At 39.1% G+C, this 20237-nt stretch overlaps 2 protein-coding genes across 4 annotated transcripts; one reads left to right on the plus strand and one right to left on the minus strand.

Moving 5' to 3' along the window:
- Window positions 1–255: 255 nt before the first annotated feature.
- Window positions 256–8295, plus strand: LOC113287477 (floral homeotic protein AGAMOUS-like). Of its 3 annotated transcripts, none has more exons than XM_026536245.1 (9): window positions 256–670; window positions 879–1162; window positions 4819–4900; window positions 5111–5172; window positions 5255–5360; window positions 5491–5532; window positions 6115–6156; window positions 6279–6448; window positions 7513–7847. In XM_026536245.1, the coding sequence occupies exons 2-9, from the start codon at window positions 981–983 to the stop codon at window positions 7586–7588; spliced, it is 762 nt and encodes a 253-aa protein (XP_026392030.1). In that variant the 5' UTR covers window positions 256–670; window positions 879–980; the 3' UTR covers window positions 7589–7847. The 3 variants fall into 3 exon arrangements, with proteins under 3 accessions (XP_026392030.1, XP_026392031.1, XP_026392032.1); XM_026536246.1 differs by having other exon boundaries at window positions 278–670; window positions 5261–5360; XM_026536247.1 differs by lacking the exon at window positions 7513–7847 and adding an exon at window positions 7946–8295 and having other exon boundaries at window positions 279–670.
- Window positions 8296–8582: 287 nt separating this feature from the next.
- On the minus strand, window positions 8583–10902 carry LOC113287476 (GDSL esterase/lipase At5g45670-like). Its single transcript, XM_026536243.1, has 5 exons — window positions 10555–10902; window positions 9825–9949; window positions 9497–9742; window positions 9098–9353; window positions 8583–8987 (listed from the first exon to the last, which is right to left on the minus strand). Exons 1-5 carry the CDS (start codon window positions 10820–10822, stop codon window positions 8764–8766), a joined length of 1119 nt encoding a protein of 372 aa, XP_026392028.1. The 5' UTR covers window positions 10823–10902; the 3' UTR covers window positions 8583–8763.
- Window positions 10903–20237: the final 9335 nt, after the last annotated feature.

Below are 20237 nucleotides of genomic sequence, written 5' to 3' on the forward strand. Positions count from 1 at the left end.
CCAACTCTCTCTAAAGACAAGAAGAACCATATGTAAAAAATAAAAGAGAGAGAGAGATGAAAACAGAGGGATCTAGAGAGAGTGGGAGGATGAATCATTAAACCTCTATCTATCTATTGTATTAGCTTGAGTGCAACTCCCCCCAAATGTCATATTCACCCATTAATATCTCTCTCCTCCTCTCCCAAACAAAGTCCCCATCCTTTTTTCTCTCCCTCTTCACTGCCCCGTCACACACACACATCCAAATTGGACTCTAATGGCCTCTCTTTGTTACTTTCTATCTCTCTCTCAATAAACTCCCTCTATCTCTGCGTGTGTGTGTGTGTGAAGTGCGAGTAATAAGTCCCTCTCTCTGTTGTCTTACCCCCTCCTCCTTTGTTCTAATAGCTTATACACCAACTACTATTTAATAAAGAGAGAGTAATATATCATCAGACATAGCTGCTAGCTCTTTCTACACCATCTTATATAACTTCAAAAGAATCACAAACACAAAGTTAGATCACCACCAATCAGTAAGGTTACTACTGTTCATGGATATTGTTTTTGTTAAAACATAACAATTTTTATAAATACCCAGTTTGATTACTACATTCCTTTGCCTTTTTTCTTTCTTTTCCTTCTACCCGTCAATCAATCTTAACCTCTTTTCTCTTCACTTTCACAGGTAAACAATTCTCTCTATCTCTTTTCTGTTGCTTCACTTCTTTCGGATCTATTCTTATTCTAAGGATTCTGAGTCTTCTATTTAATTGAGACTAAAATCTCGAATAGATATGATCATGTATCTATATTCTTTGGAAAGAAATGAAATTTATTCGGGGCATGGGATTAATGTTTGTTTGTTTGTTTGTTTGGTGATGATGTATGATCAGATTATCATCACGGATTTCCTAAATCAAGTAACGGAGGCCGAGGAGGTGGAGGAGGAGGAGGTATCTCCAAACAATTTCAATATCGGAAGTTGTAGTAGAAGAATGGGAAGAGGAAAGATTGAAATCAAAAGGATCGAAAACACAACAAATCGCCAAGTTACGTTCTGTAAGCGTCGCAATGGTCTTCTTAAGAAAGCTTATGAATTATCTGTGCTCTGTGATGCTGAAGTTGCTCTTATTGTCTTCTCCAATCGTGGACGCCTCTATGAGTACGCCAACAATAGGTATAACGAAACGATGCATACATTCTCTTAAAGTAAAAAAGAATTAGTCCTGCTGCCTGCTTTACTTACTTTGTTTAATAGAGATTCTTACAAAAGACTGAACTGATTTCTCGTTTTTTGTGGTTTCTAGAAGTACTAATTATTATGGACTAATTTAGTTAGACACCTCGGAGCTTTTTTCTGTTTGGTGATTTCATTTTGTTTTGTTTCTGTTCTTCTCTGTTAGATCTTAAAGAATAAAAATTTTACATTATTTTATGTTATACTAGTATAATCATCATTAATCATGCATAAAAATATATTTTGTTGTAGCAAAGATTGAGTCGCCTTTCTGTTTTGTTTTTCTCCTTGGGATAGAGTTTCCTTTTCTTTTGTTTATAGACTTGAGTTTTATCAGTGCTCTAGTTTGGGTGATAGTTTGATGGACATATAGATAGATCTGTTAAGAGACTCTCTTTCTAGAATAGAAAAGGAGTAGTGGTAGTTGTGTTTGTTATATGAAATAAGGTTAATAGAAATCAATCTTTTACCAGTTTCTCTCTCTCAAACTCTTTCTTTGGCTTTGCTGTTTCTCTTCTTCTTTTGTATAAGTTCCGGTTATTCCTCTACTCTGTCGCCTCAAACCATCAAATCTCTCTCTCTTTCTCTGAGTGTTGATAACCCTAGAAATGTTAAAAAGCTGTCGTTCTCTTATTAGTAGTCCAATTTCCTTTCTCTTTTAACACTTCCTCAGTAATATGTTATGTCAGTTCTCATCATCATGATTATTTCTTGAAAAAGATACTGTTAAATCAAAACTAACTTAGGGTTACATATTTCACTAATAGGCTTTTTCTCTTTTTCTTTCCTCTTTGAAAATCCCAACTTCTTCCTAATTAGGGTTTAATTGAAACATGTCATAAAGTAGTTCTGATCATCAAAACAGCTAAATTAAGATTAGCTTCTTTTCTGGACTGTTTTGCCCTTATGGATCTATATAGAGCTAGGGTTTAAATCTATTTTTCGTTTCTCCGTTTTCTGGTTAGTTTTTTCCAATGAAATTTTTTTCCAGAATCTTTTGTTGCGTCATACAGGATTTTACAGTTCTTGTTTATAAATTTTGTTCTGACAAATAAAATAAAAAAGCTTAGATCACGGTTTCTTCATTTGTGATTTACTTTTCGCATACTTTTCAAAATCAAATCTTCACTTTACTCCCTTAAATTTCATTTCTTCCTTATTCTTCTTCTTCATCCATGATTGGACGGATCTCTTCTGTAAATCTCCTCTGAGTATGTTTTTTTTCTTCTGAGGATCCCATTTTTAGAGAAGAACAAAATGAAATACAAAAAAAGAAAAGAAATTTGAACCAATTAGGTTAAACCAACAACGTCACCTCACTGTGCACAAATTCAGAACTTCATATTTTATTTTTTTTGTTGTTTTCTAGATAGAAAGAGAGATAGAATAGGGTTTGTAGGGTGAGAGAGAAAAGGGGTGTCGACAGAGAACAGAAGGTACGACGACTGCAAACCAATTAGGTTACTGTACTTTTAAGCTTACATGCATGAAGATCCGTACAAATGGTGACAGATTAAATAAATTAGGGTTTTTTTGGGATAAAAGATTGAATTCGTTGGTTTTTACACACTGGGTAATAGATGAATAATACGTGTCGAATATCTAACGGTAGATATCCTATAACCAATCATAATGTCGGAATAACGCCAGCGTGGCAGTGAAGAACCAATCACTAGCTCGATAATGTTAAGGTAGCATCTTTTCGGAAATTGAAGTTTTTTTCCATTACTTTATGTTTTAATACACACGAATACACTGTAGTGATAGTAGAATTCTTAAATGTCGGGAATATACGGTTAGGTGTACTCGTGTCCTTTTGTTATTGGAGAGGATACTAATATTTCATGGGTTGTCGTGTAATCCAAAAATGAAACCCTAGCTAGGTTTTAGGAGTAATAGTAGAGTGATTTGATCATCCAATCTCAGCCGTCCATCTTTGATTACCCACACAATGGTGCTTGAGTTCTCTTTTCTCTGGGTTATATTTGTTTAATTTCAGTTATTAGTGTAAGATATTGTTCTGGGAACCATTTATAGATTTTCAAATCAGTTGAAAGGAAAATCAAAAAAATGTTTTCACTTTTACTTACTAGTAATGTATTTAGCTGGACATTTTCATCATATAATAAGGCAGTTTGTGTCCATAAAGGTATAAAAGGCTTCTACCGGACATTTGGTTTTTAGCAATGCCTTTTGTATTGTATTTTTATGTTTGCACAAACAATTAAATTGTATCTTTATTTAGTGAGTACACCCAATTTTAACATAATGAGTACAATGTCAGTACAAGACTCTAGGTTAAGCTCAAATGCTTCGTTTTGTCTTTAAGTTTTAACTTCGGCTATTCTGTTTTCATAATTCCTGTGTGTGAAATATGATAATATTGTTGGCAACATTAATGTGATTTAGTACTATTTTTATTCTTCTTATGAATTTATAATGTATATCTAATTTCTGCAACACAATGATCCATGTTTGACTGGTGTCTGTATGTATAAAACAAATTAGCTCTCAAAGCATACAATAGAAGAATTATTAGTAGCAAAAAGGAGGGGAAAATAATGACATAACAGCAATAGTGAGAGTATAGGAATGTAGCCCCTTTTAGTTTGATACTAAATTTATTAAATATGCCATACTTGTAAATTCCGACCAGTCCAGTCTAGAGGGATACTGACAGCAAAATGTAGCTGCATAGCATTTGTTGTCAAGACGCAGGATTACTCATATAGAACCAGCGCGATATTTTCCCTGTTTGCAGATGTGTATGTGCATAGATTTTTTTTTGCATTTAGTTTCCATAGACGGAACTTAGTGTTAGTGATATTTCAAGGGTAATGGTTGAAAGAATGTTGAAGATAGCTTATGTGAAAAAACTTTTAGGAAGTCTTGTTTTGTGTAATTCTTGGAAACACCAAAAGAAGCCTTTGAGAAAGAGTCAAAGAGAGCAAAAGTGAAGTTAAAAGGTTTTGGACAACGTTAGTACTAGAGAAGCAGGAATTGCTTCCATGTCTGGCATGTTCAACTTTCTTAACACTTTCGCTGATGAATTATCTATACAGCTTAGTTACTTGCAACTCTTCGTCTATGAACTTGAGCCGACCTAAGCCTTTGTAGAGTAGAGATAACGTGTTCTACAAGTAACAAAAAAAAAAAAAAACCTTGGAGCTAAGAGTAATGATGCAATCAAGCATACTTGTACAGGTTGGTTCATTAAATACATGAATCTATGTCGTTTTAAGGCAGTTTCAGATTCATTAATGATTTTCCACTAGCCTGGCCTAAGATATCAGTTCTCGAGTTAATGATCTGATAGATTATATAGTGTAACTATATATATACATGCGTAGGTGGGATTTGTTACTATATATTGAGTAACTTCCCGAGGTTAGATCTGATGACCAAATAAACTGTAATAAAAACTACATCTCTCAAAACTGAACCAAACAATATAGACTTTACATTGAAATGTTGATGATTGTTGTATTTCATTTCTGCTACATTTTATATTTGTGATTACACTCGCTATTAGTTTTACGTTCAGTATTAAACTAAAATTACAAATTGTGCATGAACTTAATTTACTGTGTGTGCAGTGTAAAGTCAACAATTGACAGGTACAAGAAGACGTGTGCAGATCCCTCCAGTACCATATGTGCTTCAGAAGCCAATACTCAAGTAAGTCAGGGTCTTTTTACTTTGTTTCGTTGCTTCAGGTCTTTTGTGTTTCTCTAAGAATTTGAAATGAGAATCTAACAAGAGCTTACCTTCTAAAATGTAGTTATAAAAGGTCTTGCAAAATTAAGAATATGTACATTGTAGGGTTTTGCTTGTGGGATATCGTAAGACTTTCTTAACCTTTGATTTGTTTTATCCCCATTGATTCAGTTTTACCAGCAAGAAGCTACGAAACTCCGTCAGCAAATTGGGATTTTACAGAACTCCAACAGGTGATATGGCAAACAAAATTAGCTCATACATGTGTGGGGTAATCGTATAACTCATTTACATATACTAATAACACACTTATAGTCTCAGGCATCTGATGGGAGAAGCTCTTAGTTCAATGAGTGTTAAAGAACTCAAGCAGCTGGAAGGTAGATTAGAGAAAGGCATAAGCAGAATTCGGTCAAAGAAGGTAGAGAGAAATTGTTTCCTCGTACGATAGTATAAGCTGATCCATTTGTTCGTTTTAGACAGTCTATGTCCATTATATGTAGTTCTTTCACTAACTACTTTTTGAATTTCTTTTCGGTTGGTTTTACCAGAATGAGTTATTGTTCGCCGAAATTGAGTACATGCAGAAGAGGGTAACTACATTCCTATCTCCCGTAACATGTTCTCAACATCTTAATTATCTCAGCAGCAGTAGAAGATTATGAAGCACAAAACAATTGTAGAATGATTGTTCTGGATAGACTCACCATAGCTCAACTGAAACTGCATTTATAGCAGAAAATTGAGACCGTTCTTGTGTTCTTATGATTAATGACAATGACTATTTTCTTTCAAAAAGATCTTGCCTTATCCAAGAAAAATTTCTATGGTGGTTTTCAATAGAACTGCTTTTGATTGATTTAACCAATGAAAGCTATCTATTTTTCTTCCTCATTAGATCATAAAGTACTAGGAGTCTTCGAAATAATCTTGGGCATCGACTTAAAAAAATTTCCGTCATGGTTGGCTTGTTAAACTTCCCAACAACCGTTAATAATTGATATGAAAGTTCTATAAAAGCACTTATAATTTTAAAGTTATCACTTAGAATATATGCGGACTACTACAATGGTAATATCTATCTTTATCTGAACGAAATCTTATTTTAACATATTTAACTGTTTCTTAAATTTCTCACCAACTGAATATCACAAACGAACCTATAATTTTTGCAGGAACTTGACTTGCAGAATGATAACATGTATCTCCGAGCAAAGGTAAGTTCATGCTCTCTCTTTTTCTCCATGTTTACTTATAATATATGAGCAGTTTAATATTGTTCGATAAATGCATGATAATAACAAGAAAGGTTTGCTTTGTGATTGTTAAACATATACAGATAGCAGACAATGAAAGAGCTGGACAGCAGATGAATTTGATGCCTGGAAATGAGTATGATGTCATGACTTCTTCTGCTTATGACTCTCGGAACTTTCTCCAAGTAAATAATTTACTCGAATCAGCCAATCACCATTACTCCCGCCAAGAGCAGACAGCACTTCAGCTTGGGTAAGAACTTTACTTCATCACCATACCTTTCTGGCATTCACAAGCAATTTTCACATCCACCACTTCATGCACCCATCTAAGAACAGAGAGGTACTAACCATAATTTTGTTAGTAAAGAAATGGAAAACAGAACATAACACATTCAAACATCAGTTGTTCTTTTTCTTTCTTGAGTGAAAAACACAGATCTTTTGTCATGCCACCATTTTCACTTTCTACAGAAGTTAGGGATACAAATTAGTAGGCTGTTTTATAAATAAACTCTAGAAGAGATTATAAAAGTGCCTGTGAATTTGTCACTCAAGGGCTGATGCTTGATGATAAGTGCAAACCAGCACCTGGCTAGACTTGTATATGAGAAAGTTGTTAAGAATTTGATTCTGCCTAAAGTACGCAATTCATGATTGGGAATTCAAATGTTTAATTCTTAACACTGTAGAAAATAAGACATCTCACCTAATAATGAGAATAAACTCCTTAGGTTGTTAATACCCATAGGAGATCCTGTTTAGGAATATTAGGGCTCTTCTACGCGGGGTATATACATAGTTCATATATCAATTGGCCTTCTTCATAATGCATTTGCATAATGCTCGTAAAGTGAGGCTTGAGGTCTTTTATGATTTTTCTTGACTGGGCTAAATTTATTATGATCAAATAGATGACAAGTTTCAGTCTAGAATGATGAGAGGCCTCAAGTATAACACGATTTCAAATCATTAGTTAGCTTTGCTAACATCAAAATCCTTAGTGATCGAAGTCTCTTCAGACTAGTTCTCAGACCAAATTATGTAAAGTATAGGGATGTGCTAAGAACCGTGGTCCTCCATCTACCTAGACCAGCAAATGGATGCGTCACTTGTGCTGATTAGAAACTTGTTTGGTACTGGCATCTGTTTGCTTACCTGTGAGACAAGTAACAGTAGAGTGGTGCACCTTGTGGTGCTCCTATTGTAACTCTTTATGGAACTGGAGGCACTCATATCATAACTCTTTATGATGTAGCAACTTCCATACATTAGTAACCCAAGTTGTAAGCTTAGTTTATCCAAAATGTTTTTCAGAGCAAAGATAGAAGACATCAAACCATTGCAATACAGTAGCTACGGTTTTGGAGGCGAGGAGGCTTATGGAAGTTAGACTCATGCGTGAAGATTTGTTTTAAAGTGTGTTTTGTGTTGTCTGACAAAGAGAGGGGGCCAAATTAACTAGACTTCATCTTTTAATTGAACTGGAATTATTCTACTTTGATATCCCTTAAAACATCTGGATTTGACTACATTACTTAGATATTTTTGGTCGGTGAAGTTGCAAGTTTCATTATATTCTGTTTGCAAATGTGGGTTTCTTAGATTTGCAGTTTGACAGATTCCGATGATATTATTGAGTTACCAGTTACCACCTAGTTCTTTTCTGATACTAAGAAAATGCTTGTAGCTTTCTGAAGTACTTATTATTCTAGTTGATATATGTTTTGTTTATTGGAATTGTTTGCAGTTGATGATGGCATTCTCTTTCAAGAACCAGAGTACTATCTCTGAATGGTTCATTATCCCTCATTCATAAATATGAAGATATCGCTACTACCTATTCTAGTACCATCACTACTACTACCTCTTCAAGCTAGAAATATCATAATATTCGGCATTCTCTCTGCTCTCTAGCCTCCTAGTAGATTTATGTATAAGACCGATTCATAATCATTTATGTTGTGACATCAGGACTTGTGTTTTAGCTGAGTCTATTCTATGTTGATGACACGCCAAAATTCTATTTTACTGTCATAAAATAAGATACATGCATGTGGAACATGTATGTTTCTCTAATGTGACTTTTATTCTTATTTAGCTTGATGTGATTGTGTTAAAATCTAGGGTCAAATTAACACTTTTTTTTTCCTAATTCAGACATGCCAACGTATCAGTAAGATTAGGTTAATGCCAAGGCCAAGTACCCAAATTGGCTCTCCCTGACGCAGTTTTATAGGTTAGCAAAATTATTTCATTCTCCTAGAACTGAGTCAGATCTTCAATGGATTTTGTGTTTAGATGGGAGCAAATAGGCTTTCCGTTTGTCTGTCCATCATTTTAAGCTTCTTTACCAGCTCTGTGTTTTCGCTTATTGTACTCTTCTCTTATGGATACAATAGTTAAACTTCTTTCCATTGATAACTTCGCATCCTTTACAATGATGGCGTACATAAAAAAGAATTGACATAACAAAAGCAGTAATGTAGATATATAGATAACAATCTGAAATATTGCATGGTTGTAAAATATTTGCTAGTCGGCATCATTATTATGATCATCCCCAGCTTAGACCTGCGCTAATTGCCTAATGTCATATGGATAAGCATCAGATGGAGTTTCAGCAGCGTAAGCTCGTTTTCCAATGATCAAGTTTGCAGCCTCACTCGGATGGAAAGCATCCCAGAACACATATTCATCCCTATTCTGGCAAGGAGTTTGATAAGGTAGACAAGTAATTTGACCGTTGTTCCTCCCAACCCCACAACACCCTGAATTTGTATTAGTAAAACCTGCAGGCAGAATCAGATGATAAATCTATTAGGAAACCCGCACAGTTAACAGACCGATATGTGGGGAAAAAAATGTCAGACAAATGTGGGTTCTGTTCATGTGCACATACCATAACGCGAGGGATTCGTCAGTATGTCGTTGAAAACTCCAGCAGCATTTATGTAAATAAACTTAGCACCAGCCAGGTTACGGTTAAAGTCATCGACGAGAGATCTCAGTCTTGCATTGAACATGTCATTCGCATCGTTGATTTTTTGGACACACTGGACACCATTAGCACTGTTTTGAGCTAATTCATTTGGACTACAACCTACATGACCCACACCGATCACTGCCACCTTTCTTGCTCCATAATTGTACAAAGTCTGCCCAATAAAAGAAACAGAAAAATTAGAAAAAACCTACTTGATTTTAACAACACTTAAATTGTAATGTTATCCCTGAATCATGTCAGATATATTAATGGTATATTTATCAACGGTTTCATTGAAATGTTTGCAAAATATACCCTGAGTTGCTGTGAATATTGTTGAGCAAGAACATCAGCATATTGTTGAGGGGTGTAACGACGACTTGTTGTGTAATAGGCAGTCATGAAGTAGTTGTTGAGGTAATCATTGCTTCCCATTCCAACCGTATAGATACACCTACTTAGGTAATCTGCTGCTGAATCCTCATCTCCAAGTATATTTACAATCTGTGAGACTGTATTTTTGTAGTTATTTACTTGACCATTCATACTTGTTCGGCCACCCTGCGAGATCAAAGGAATGTGAGGAGAAGTTTCTAGCGATTATACCTATACAAACATTTAAGTATTTCAGAGTGATCTGTACCAGTTGTTGACCAGTTTCATCCCTTATACCAGCAGCTGCGGATGCATAATTAAGTCCACCGAGAATAGCTCGGCCTCTTGTGCTTGCATATGGTGGAATGTAATCATCAAATCCTAGCAATTCAGCTGCAACCAAAACAACCAAGAATCTTTTACATTGGCTCTCAACATTTTTAATTGTTGTAAATGAGAAACTTGCAGTCATTTGGTTTGACTTGTCACTTTGAAAATAAGCCACCGAATCATTTAATGGTTGAATTTACCATCACATAACTTTAGGCCGGTCAATGATAGGTAATATGTACTGCCAACCTAAACAAATTGGTCATGAAGAAGACCCATGCAGTGGCCATTAGTTTTAGGTGTTATTGTCATACTCTCATTTAATTTTATCTTCTCTCATGTATCCTGTGAGAACCGAGGATGATTCAATGAATAGATTATCTTTCAATCGGGGGAAACGAAAAAAAAAAAAAAACTACTCCGGTATGTATATATCTTTATAGTTCTGAACCTAATGGATTAAAAGCTAGCTCGTCAGTTTTTCCCAATTACACTGCACAATTAGAGGATTAAAAACTACTACTATCCTGCATGCAGTTTATAGAAAATAAAACAATCCAAAGAGTAGTTTTCTCTAGTCTCATTAAAAAAAACTCAGATTTGCTGAATCATGACGATTAGTGAGAGAAAAATAAAAGAAGAGAAATTTGGTGACATAACTAACTTACCAATAACATCAGTGGTAGTCTTTCCATTACAAAACCTTCCGGTAGGTCCGCCAGCGAAATCAATTCCATAAGGTAAATAATTTGCTCTAGCAAGTGAAGCCATTCTATTGTTGTTTCCATTATCAACTAAGGAATCTCCAAATATGAAGTAACATGGTACTTGAGGTTGAGCTTCTACTTCATCTATACTACTCATACACACCAAGAATACTGCTGCTATTGCACCCACTACCCACATTATCTTAACCTCACTATCCCTCATCATCATTATGTAGAAAGAATGAGAAAGTAGCTGGAGTTCCTAAACCGAGAGAAACAAACAGAGGGAATGAAAAGGCTAGTGCTGAGAAAAATGGGTAATGTGTGAGGAAGTTAATGGCAAAACGAGGAGAATATATATAGATATCAAATGATATAAAGTTGACTCACTATTCACTTAGAGATAGGGTGAGAGTGGTCAAAGGGAGAGGGATGGGGGAGACCAGGCCAGTGGGTGCCATGTTTTCACCCTTTTGCAATCGGATGGCAGTTGGTCGTTGGCATTAAATTGTACGCGCAAGACAAAGAACGTGGGATTGAGTTCTGTGTAGGCTCCGACTCTTTGAGATATTTTATTTGGTGTGAGAACTTCAATCTGAAACTCAAAAGAAATCCTGCTGCCTTTATGGACTCTAGTGTTATACTCCCTCGATTAAGCTGCTTAATTATTTTTTCAAAAAAAACAAAAATTATCAAACATTACCGTATGCCCCAGTTAATTAGATACAATTTTTAAGAATATACAATCTAGTACTACAGTTTTCCAAGACACGTTTCAACAGAGGTTAGTGCATCATCCAAAATCCAGACCAAATACACCAACACTTGCTGCTAGCCCACATATTACCGAAAACCAGAGCAAGCGGCAACTATTGTGAAAATTTCACTGCCAACTATAACATGAACTCACATGGGAAAAACAGAGTACTGCCACCATAATTGCATACATGCATCAAATAAGAGATGTAAATTGGGTCGTGCCAGCACAATCCAGCACAACAAGTTAGCATTTGAGTCCAGCCTAACCCAGTATAACACATTAAAATTTGAGTCCAGCCTAACCCAACACAGCATGTTAACATTCGAGTCTAGCCTAGGATGCCTTATAGCACGTGCGTGCCTTGATCTCTGGCACGACAGAACACGGCATACACCACGATGGGCTCGCATCTTAATGGGTCGTGTCGGTCCGTTCTACACCTCTACCTCGGATGATATACCTAATTTTTTTCATTCATACAATTACAATAATTTCAGTGGGCTTGGATCGCCTGAATCTAGGTTAAATTGATATAGACAAACTTAGATTGAGCCTTAGTATCCAGGAGCGGGAACGGGTTCGGGAACGGGAACGAAATCAGAAACGAGATTCGTGAAATTCTCAAAAAATGAAATTCGAGGAGCGTGCCGGGAGCGTAAATTAGGTTTCAAAGATAGAGTAGTTACTATTAATTTTCCTACAGTATCTCACTCGTTCAGTTTTTTTCTTCCTTTTTATGCTTTTTTATCCTCGGAAACTAGTGTGGATATGTGGGGGAATATGGTGGGCTTGAGCTCCAACTTAGCACCAGACTAAACGCAAGATGTTGAAGGGTGAATTTAGGTTTGAGGTTCTACCCGTCCTAGCTAGCCAAGTGACCTCACTTTTCCAAGAATAGTAAGAGAGAGAGTTATCTTTCTATTGTACCTTGTCCTTCTTTATATAGACTTTCCAAAAGCCTATTCCTTTTATGACATCATGCCATGTGTCCTAAACCCCTTTAATTCTTTAATATAACCTCTTCCTTATTCATGAATCCCTTCCTTGTCCTTCCTTCCAATGGACACTTTCTTGTTGGACTTGGGCTTAGTCCCCATGTTTTCTACTTGACATAGCCACCTCCTTGAGAGTACCCTACACCTAGGGGTGTGCAACGGACGGAGGGTTGCGGATTAGAGATCACCCGCGTCCAAACCGTATAAGTTGCGGATTTGGAAAATCAAACCGTGTCCGGCCCAATCACCCGCGGATTTCGCATCCGCGGATCAGCGGATGATACGGGTCGGTTGCGGATTAACCACGAATTTACCCATTGTTGGTTCTCTGTCCGACTACTCGGATTTTGCAGACTGATGATCAATGGGAAGTTCATAGCAATAGCAAAACGAAAGTACTTAATTATGAGTTCATAGTGTAAACCTCTGGTGCCATCTAAGAGAGCTTTAGCAACCCGAAGAGAAGTCTTAATAAGACCTTTTCTGTTAGAATCCTCTCCTAATCCTTCCAGTAACACCTTCACGGATGCTTTAATGGCGCTCATATTCTCTGGTTCTTCCTCTATGATAGTATTGGTAACGTTTACTTTATTCTCTTCTAGATATTCGCCATTAAAACTTATTTCATCCGCCGTTCCCATGGAAAAAAAAGATTGGGTCTCACTGGAGAAGTATATTCAAAAATAAGCTGAAACAGGAGTAGATTGGTGATAGTATGGGATTCAAACAAGGTCGGGGCGGGCTCTTTATATAGATAAAATGACTGCTAGATCTTAATTGTGTATCCAATATCTTCCAAGTGCATACATATAACGAGAGAAGATTAGTATGTATGTACATGAAACAGACCGAGCAAGATTTTACTCCAGTAGAGCATACCTTTAGTGTAACGGGACAACTGGAAGAGATTGACGAAGTTTTAACAAACAACTTCTGACGGCTGTATTTATAGTGCTTTAAACTTGATTCATACTAGGAATCTGGATTTTTGTTATACTGTGACCATACTTGAAAGGGATGATAAATTCAACACATCCAAAATTCTAGAGACAAACTTGCAACAAACAGGAAAGAAAACTACAAGGCTAAATAACACCGGAAGGATAACCTATATTTTATTAAATTCCCTTACTACCCTACGGTGCGGGTGAATCTGCGGATTTACGAAACCAACCGCAACCAAACCGCTAAATCTTGCGGATTTGAAAACTCAACCGTGACCGGCCCATACACTCTTGTGGATTGGTTTTCACCAGCAATTTTGGGGACGGTTGCGAGTGAAATCCGCGGTTTCGGTTTTTCTGCACACCCCAACCTACACCCATTAAGGGGTACTATTTTTCATGTATCATTATTAGTCCCCTGACTATTGGGTCAACTGTTAAGTGACCCGGTAGTCAAATCATTCTGCATTTTAATCACCATACGTCGCGAGAGGTGAGGCGGTTCATGATGGTATTCCCCCAATATAAAGGCATCATACCTTCTATTCGATCATCCATTTCAAGCCCCCTTGTTTCTATTCTTGTCTCCGTCGGATATCTTGCTTAGATGGATCATTCCCTTCATGGGTACGTTTTGACCTAAGCGCCTATCCTTACGCTGGTCTCGATGTTCAAGGAGGCAGAATTGGGGCGCCTGCTGTTGGTGAAGGATGAGGTTGAGGCGCTTTGTGAGCAAAGGCTGGCAAATAGGGACTTCACGCGTGCTTAGTTCGCGGAACGTCATGAAGTGCATCAAGCGTCTCAGAGGGCCGGCCATATGACCTATGCCATTCAGCATGCCTTAGACGATGCTGTCACAGCTGGTATGATGCTAATTCACTTCTCATGGAGTCGTCTTCATCGATGACGGCAACGATAGATCACGCCATCGCCGATTGTCGTTCATGTGCCTCTGGTCAGGCAACCCCGCGGCTTCTTGGGTATGCTCTGTCCCTGGCGGTCGTTTCGGCGCTCGTGAACTTGCCCTACCCCAGAGATGAACTCGTGCGTTTACTGGTGTTAAGAGCAGAGGTGGAAGCGCTATGGACTCTTAGGAAGATTCGCCAAGACAAAGCGCATAGGGAATGTGACGAACACGAAGGCACTCTAGCGCTCGCTCGTAGTGCAAGAGTTAAAGGCAAAGTCATACGAGATATCTGTAGGTTGATAAGCGAAGCCACCTGAGAATTGTCCCAGGATGACATTCAGTGTGATGAAGGGCGTCTGATAGCGGAGGTCGTGGACATGGACATTGCCCGTTGTCGCGAGCTGATAATTGACTGAGTTGCGTGTCATTTAGGAGTGTCTTGTCTTGCTGGTTACTTGTGGTTTATCATTGTTCTTATGTTTGTTAGTTTTTTTTTTTGTATTTATTTTAGGGACTTTGTCTCTTGCGGATTTCCCTTGGTATTATTTATAGATTGTTGCTAGGTTTTTCTTCCTTGTTGTTACTTTCCCTACCGCTTTGTCTTGTGGACGTTGCCATGTTGGTCTTTAGTTCCTGATCCCCCAGGGCTTGTTTCGAGCTTACCTTCTCTCTGGGAGGTGCCCCAGGAATGCCCTGGAAGCACTATCTTCCGCACTTCATCGTTAATGTGAATCGACATGTGTCTCCACGTGTAAAGGAAAAAGGGAGGGGTGTGAACGGTAACTGCGTCATGAATTACGCCCTTTATCTTTATATACAGTTCTTCTCCCTGGTATGCTTATTAGTTTCTTTTTTATTTTCTTTTCTCCTTCTCTTGGTCAATATATTGCATGCATGGTCAACTCTCTTCAAGGATATGTGTTATCCTTGGCGCTTGTTCCCATGTTGGTTTCTACGAGATTCAAACGTTGTGAACTGATTCTGCTTGTGAAGTCTGAAATCGAGGATCTTCGAAAGCAGAGGAAGGTGAATAGATATGCCAAGCGCGAGAACTTTAGGTTACAACACGAGGTGTACCAGACTGCTCGGTAACCTGAATCATCAGGTCGTGCGCCATTAGAGGTCCGGCGAGCGTTGGACGAGGATGTTACTGCTCGTGATGCATCCAATCAATTATTCGCAGATTCTGTGATGCTGACGGCTATTATAGATCACACCGTTTCTGATTTCCATCTCTGGATTTACGATCAGATAGCCTTACCGCTTCTTGGGCATATTCTGACCTTGGCGGCTGCTTCTACGCTCGTACCTCACCCCTACCTTTTTGATGAATTGGCGCGTTTATTGGTTCTAAAATAAGAAGCGGGTTTGTTGTGGACGCTTCGGTTGATTCATCAGGATAAAACTCGTAAAGAGTACGATGAACATGAGGATACTCTTTCGCTTGCTCGTGAAGCCGGAGTTGAGGGTGAAGTTATTCAAGACAACCATCATTTAGTGCATGAGACTGACCAGGATCTTCGTCTGGCTACTTCCCAGTGTGACGACAGACGTTTGATGGTGGAAGCTTTGGATGCGGATATTGCTCGTTGTTGGGCATTAATGGATGATTAGGTTGCGTATCCCTCTGCAGGGTTTTTTTTTGACGCTTGGTTCCTCTGTTTCCTTTTGTGTTTGTTCTGAATCAGTATGAATAGTTTTTGCTTTTAAGTTGAAGTATTGTACTCTTCCCCTTCTCTCTTTTTTGTTTGTTTGTTGAATGCGCTTACTCCGTCCCTCTCACGTTTCCCCCCTTTTTTTCTTCTGAGAAGGGTATGTGTACTCCCTCCCTCTTTTATGAGGGGGTTACCACTGATAAAAGAAGGTTAACGCCCTAGTAAAACGCGCCTACTCTCCTCTCTTTTTTATTTATTGAGAGGGTGTTGGGTGGGGCGGTCGTTAATGAAACGCACCTACTCCCCCTCTTTTTATTGAAAGGGTGTTGATTTGGGTAGGCGTTAGTGAAACGCACCTACTCCCCACTCTTTTTATTGAAAGGGTGTTGGGTTGGGTGGGCGTTAGTGAAACACGCTTATTCCCTCTCTTTTTATTGAAATGGTGTTGGGTGGGGTGGGCGTTAGTGAAACGCGCTTACTCCCCCTATTTTTATTGAAAGGGTGTTGTATGGGGTGGGCGTTGGTGAAACGCGCCTACTCCCCCTTCTTTTTATTGAACGGGTATTGGGACGGGTGGGCGTTAGTGAAACGCGCCTACTCCTCCCTCTTTTTATTGAAAGGGTGTTGGGTGGGGTGGGCGTTAGTGAATCTCGCCTACTCCCTACTCTTTTTATTGAAAGGGTGTTGGGTAGGGTGGGCGTTATGAAACGCGCTTATTCCCCCCTCTTTTTATTCAAAGGGTATCGGGTGGGTGGGCGTTAGTGAAACGCACCTACTCCCCCCTCTTTTTATTGAAAGGGTGTTGGATGGGGTGGGCGTTAGTGAAACGCGCCTACTCCCCCTTTTTATTGAGAAGGTGTTGGGTAGGGTGGGCATTAATGAAACACGCTTACTCCCCCCCTCTCTTTAGGATTACCCTTAGCATCCTCTTCTTGGATTTGTCAGTCGATAGAGCGCCTCTGGCAGACCTGGGACCTTTTGTAGATTTTTCAGTCAATCAGGCGCCTTTGGCTGACCTGAGACCTTTTGTAGATTTGTCAGTCAATCAGGTGCCTTTGGCAGACCTGAGACCTTTTGTAGATTTGTCAGTCAATCAGGTGCCTTTGGCAGACCTGAGACCTTTTGTAGATTTGTCAGTCGATCATGTGCCTTTGGCCGACCTGAGACCTTTTGTAGATTTGTCAGTCGATCATGCGCCTTTGACCGACCTGAGACCTTTTGTAGATTTGTCAGTCGATCAGACGCCTTTGACCGACCTGAGACCTTTTGTAGATTTGTCAGTCGATCAGACGCCTTTGGCCGACCTGAGACCTTTTGTAGATTTGTCAGTCGATCAGGCGCCTTTGGCTGACCTGAGACCTTTTATAGATTTGTCAGTCGATCAGGCGCCTTTGGCTGACCTGAGACCTTTTGTAGATTTATCAGTCGATCAGGCGCCTTTGGCTGACCTGAGACCTTTTGTAGATTTTTCAGTCGATCAGGCGCCTTTGGCTGACCTGAGACCTTTGTTAGATTCACACCACTTTTGATAACTTACTTTTATTGCTTGAAGCAGATGTTTATACATTGAGGGGTTCAGGCGTGAAACTTTTTCAACCATTTACTGTTGATGGGTGTTTTTACCTTGGTCCATCCATGCGCTTAAGCTTATGGTATTCGCTTTCTGCTACTTTTCTTATTTTGAACGGGCCTTCCCAGTTTGCGGGAAACTTACCGGCGCTGCCATTTCTTTGTGCTATGGTTATAATAATTGGTTGCACGCTTCCTGTAAGATCCTGCCAATCGTTCCGCTCGTGCTCTCCGTTCTTCTATTGTATCCAGGTGGGCGAAACGACTTATCTCATCTGGCGTGTTGTGGCTGGCCATCGCTACTATTACCGATTGAATCGCTATCTCTGCCGGCAGTATCGCGTCTTCTCCGTAGACTAGTGAATAGGGTGATGCTCCGGTGGAGCTATGCTTCGAGATTATGTATGCCCAGAGTGCCAATGGAAACTGTTCGTGCCACTCTCTGTGGTGATCATGCACTGTCCTGCTGAGGATTCGGATGAGCATCTTGTTTGTCGCCTCAGCTTTCCCATTTCACTTTTGGTAGTAAGGGGTCGATGTATGACGTCTTATGTTGTATTCGCGGAGCAGATCGAGTACAACCTTGTTTACAAAAGACTTGGCATTATCCGCTCTAATTATCATGGGCGCGCCGAACCTATAAATGATATGTTCTTTGATGAACGCGGCTACAGTTACTCCAGCGTAGTCTTTGAGAGGTATTTGTGACTACTCGTTTTCCCGTAGTCTACGTAATGTATACAGCTCAGAGGATCTGATGCTAAATAGTATCGATACCTCTGTTGAACTGATAATGCTAAGTAATAAAAGATATTCAAGATCACAATAATAATGAAGAACACAAATATAATGTAAAATCTTCTAAGTTATCATGAGACACAAGAGATTACGTGGTTCAACATTTGTCTACGTCCACGGGGTAATGAGTGATTGTTTTGTATTAAGTTGTGGTGGTTACAAGAGATCTTAATTGCTTCCCAAAGTAATAGAGAGAACTCAAGTTGAAGTAAATACTTAAGTTCTGAACATTAAATAGGTATAAGCTTAAGACTAGATCTTCTCTCCTAGATATTGAATGCCTTTAGTTTGTTGGTGAGGCTTGGTATTTATAGCCCCTTCTGCTCCAGGTATCTCTTTGTTTCCTCTGGGTCCATGGTCTGTTGATATACCTTTCTTACCAATGGTACCTTCGTCCACCACGTACCTTCTCTAGTCGTATTCCACCACCTCAGATGGCCCACGTTCCTTCGGGAACTACCCAACCTTAGTACAGGTTGTACCTTAGCTCACCGCCAGCTTCTGCCAATCGGGTTCTGCCACGCCTTATCTCTCCACGTGCCTTGGTTCATGCGTGTAGATAATAGATTTGTGCATTTAATGTTGATTAGATGCGTCATCTACCTCTGTCCCTTCGCCAGCTGCCTCTTTGTAGACTAGGCTTTTACTCTTCTCATCTTAACCGTTTAGGCCTTCTTTCTTGGGATGAGATAAAGTAGATCTGCGGAGGTATCCTTTGCTACTCAAGCTTCTTTGTATAGCGAAGGCTGCACAGTTGAATTTGTATGCGTCCACTAAGATCGTGACACGTGCTCCACAGAATATTGGTATTCACATTTTTCCCCTTTTCTTTCATATTCTACTGTTTGGTAGATGTGGGAGAAAAACTTCTGTTACGCCGCCATTTTTGCACGTACCGATTGGGTGGTCCCTACATGTCCTTTCATGCAATAACTTCCCCTTGAATTTTGGGACGTCTAAATTTTTGAATTCTCCAGCCGCCTATAAGAGGGGAACGAAGAGAAGGAATTTTTATTAATTCCCTTTCTTCTTCTTCGAACTGTCGCTCTCTATCTCTTTCATTGATATTCTTCTCCGGTTGCTAACTGCTCCTTCTTTCTTTTGATTCTTCGAGTGCTTTGGCTCCATAGTTGGTCGTACAAGTAAGTGATACTCGTCTTTTAGTTTTGATTTTCTTCATGCTTGGCCCTGTGTCTCTTTCTTTGAATTGGGGATTACTGATGTTGATGTTATAATTGCATGTGAGAATTATCGTTCTCTTTTACTTGCTCACGTTGTATGGGAACTTGGGTTTTGTTCCATTTTGATTTCTGATGATGATTTCGCCATGAACGGTCCTTGTCTGCAATCTTGATTTTCTTGATGTATGATATTCATATTCTCCTTATGATGTGTTCAAACCCAAAGTATGTCGGTTTTTGCCCCTTTTCTGCTTTTGGAATGAACTGTGATTTTCTTCTGCCATTGTTGATGAAGATGTTCTTCCTGTTGATGTTAGGAATTATGAGGATCCCAAAGAAGCCTATGCATAAAGGTCCAAAGATATCCTCGTCGACGGATCCTCCTCCGCGAATGGATCATCCTGATGCTACGCCATCCCCTCCTCCTGAGGACTCAGAGGTGCCTGCTGTACTGAGGTGGCTACGGTCTCTGAGGATGTTGTGGACCCTGATGTTGGAGGATTTGTTATCGAGGATCTTCCACCTCCTCCTCCTCATTATGAACTGCAAAGGATGACACTTCGTGACAAGGATATCTATTCCCATCTAACTTTGGATGAGATTGCTAAGTCTTTTCGTCTTCACAAATTTGAGATTTCATTTGTCAACGGCCCTGATGTTCTCACTGAGTCTCTTATTAGAGATTTTCCTTATGATGAGAATAATCTTCTGATTAGTGTTGGCCGATTGGCCGTAGGTATGCTCCTCCCTTTGTTTAGTAGAAAAGATCCTTTCTACTACAACGTCTTGTCTACCAGGGATGACCCGGAAAATAAGACTCAGGTCCGAGGAATCA

The sequence above is a fragment of the Papaver somniferum genome, chromosome 6 (assembly GCF_003573695.1).
Source record: "Papaver somniferum cultivar HN1 chromosome 6, ASM357369v1, whole genome shotgun sequence".
NCBI lineage: Eukaryota > Viridiplantae > Streptophyta > Magnoliopsida > Ranunculales > Papaveraceae > Papaver > Papaver somniferum.

What these genes read in the sequence shown, in the direction of transcription:
- LOC113287477 (XM_026536245.1), top strand. Translation starts at nt 981, where the DNA reads ATGGGAAGAGGAAAGATTGAAATCAAAAGGATCGAAAACACAACAAAT. An exon ending in GCAGAATTCGGTCAAAGAAG is followed by an intron (nt 5,361 to 5,490) that starts GTAGAGAGAAAT and finishes TGGTTTTACCAG; the next exon opens with AATGAGTTATTGTTCGCCGA. An exon ending in TTGAGTACATGCAGAAGAGG is followed by an intron (nt 5,533 to 6,114) that starts GTAACTACATTC and finishes TAATTTTTGCAG; the next exon opens with GAACTTGACTTGCAGAATGA.
- LOC113287476 (XM_026536243.1), bottom strand. Translation starts at nt 10,822, where the DNA reads ATGATGATGAGGGATAGTGAGGTTAAGATAATGTGGGTAGTGGGTGCA. An exon ending in GACTACCACTGATGTTATTG is followed by an intron (nt 9,950 to 10,554) that starts GTAAGTTAGTTA and finishes TTTTGGTTGCAG; the next exon opens with CTGAATTGCTAGGATTTGAT. An exon ending in ATGAAACTGGTCAACAACTG is followed by an intron (nt 9,743 to 9,824) that starts GTACAGATCACT and finishes TTGATCTCGCAG; the next exon opens with GGTGGCCGAACAAGTATGAA.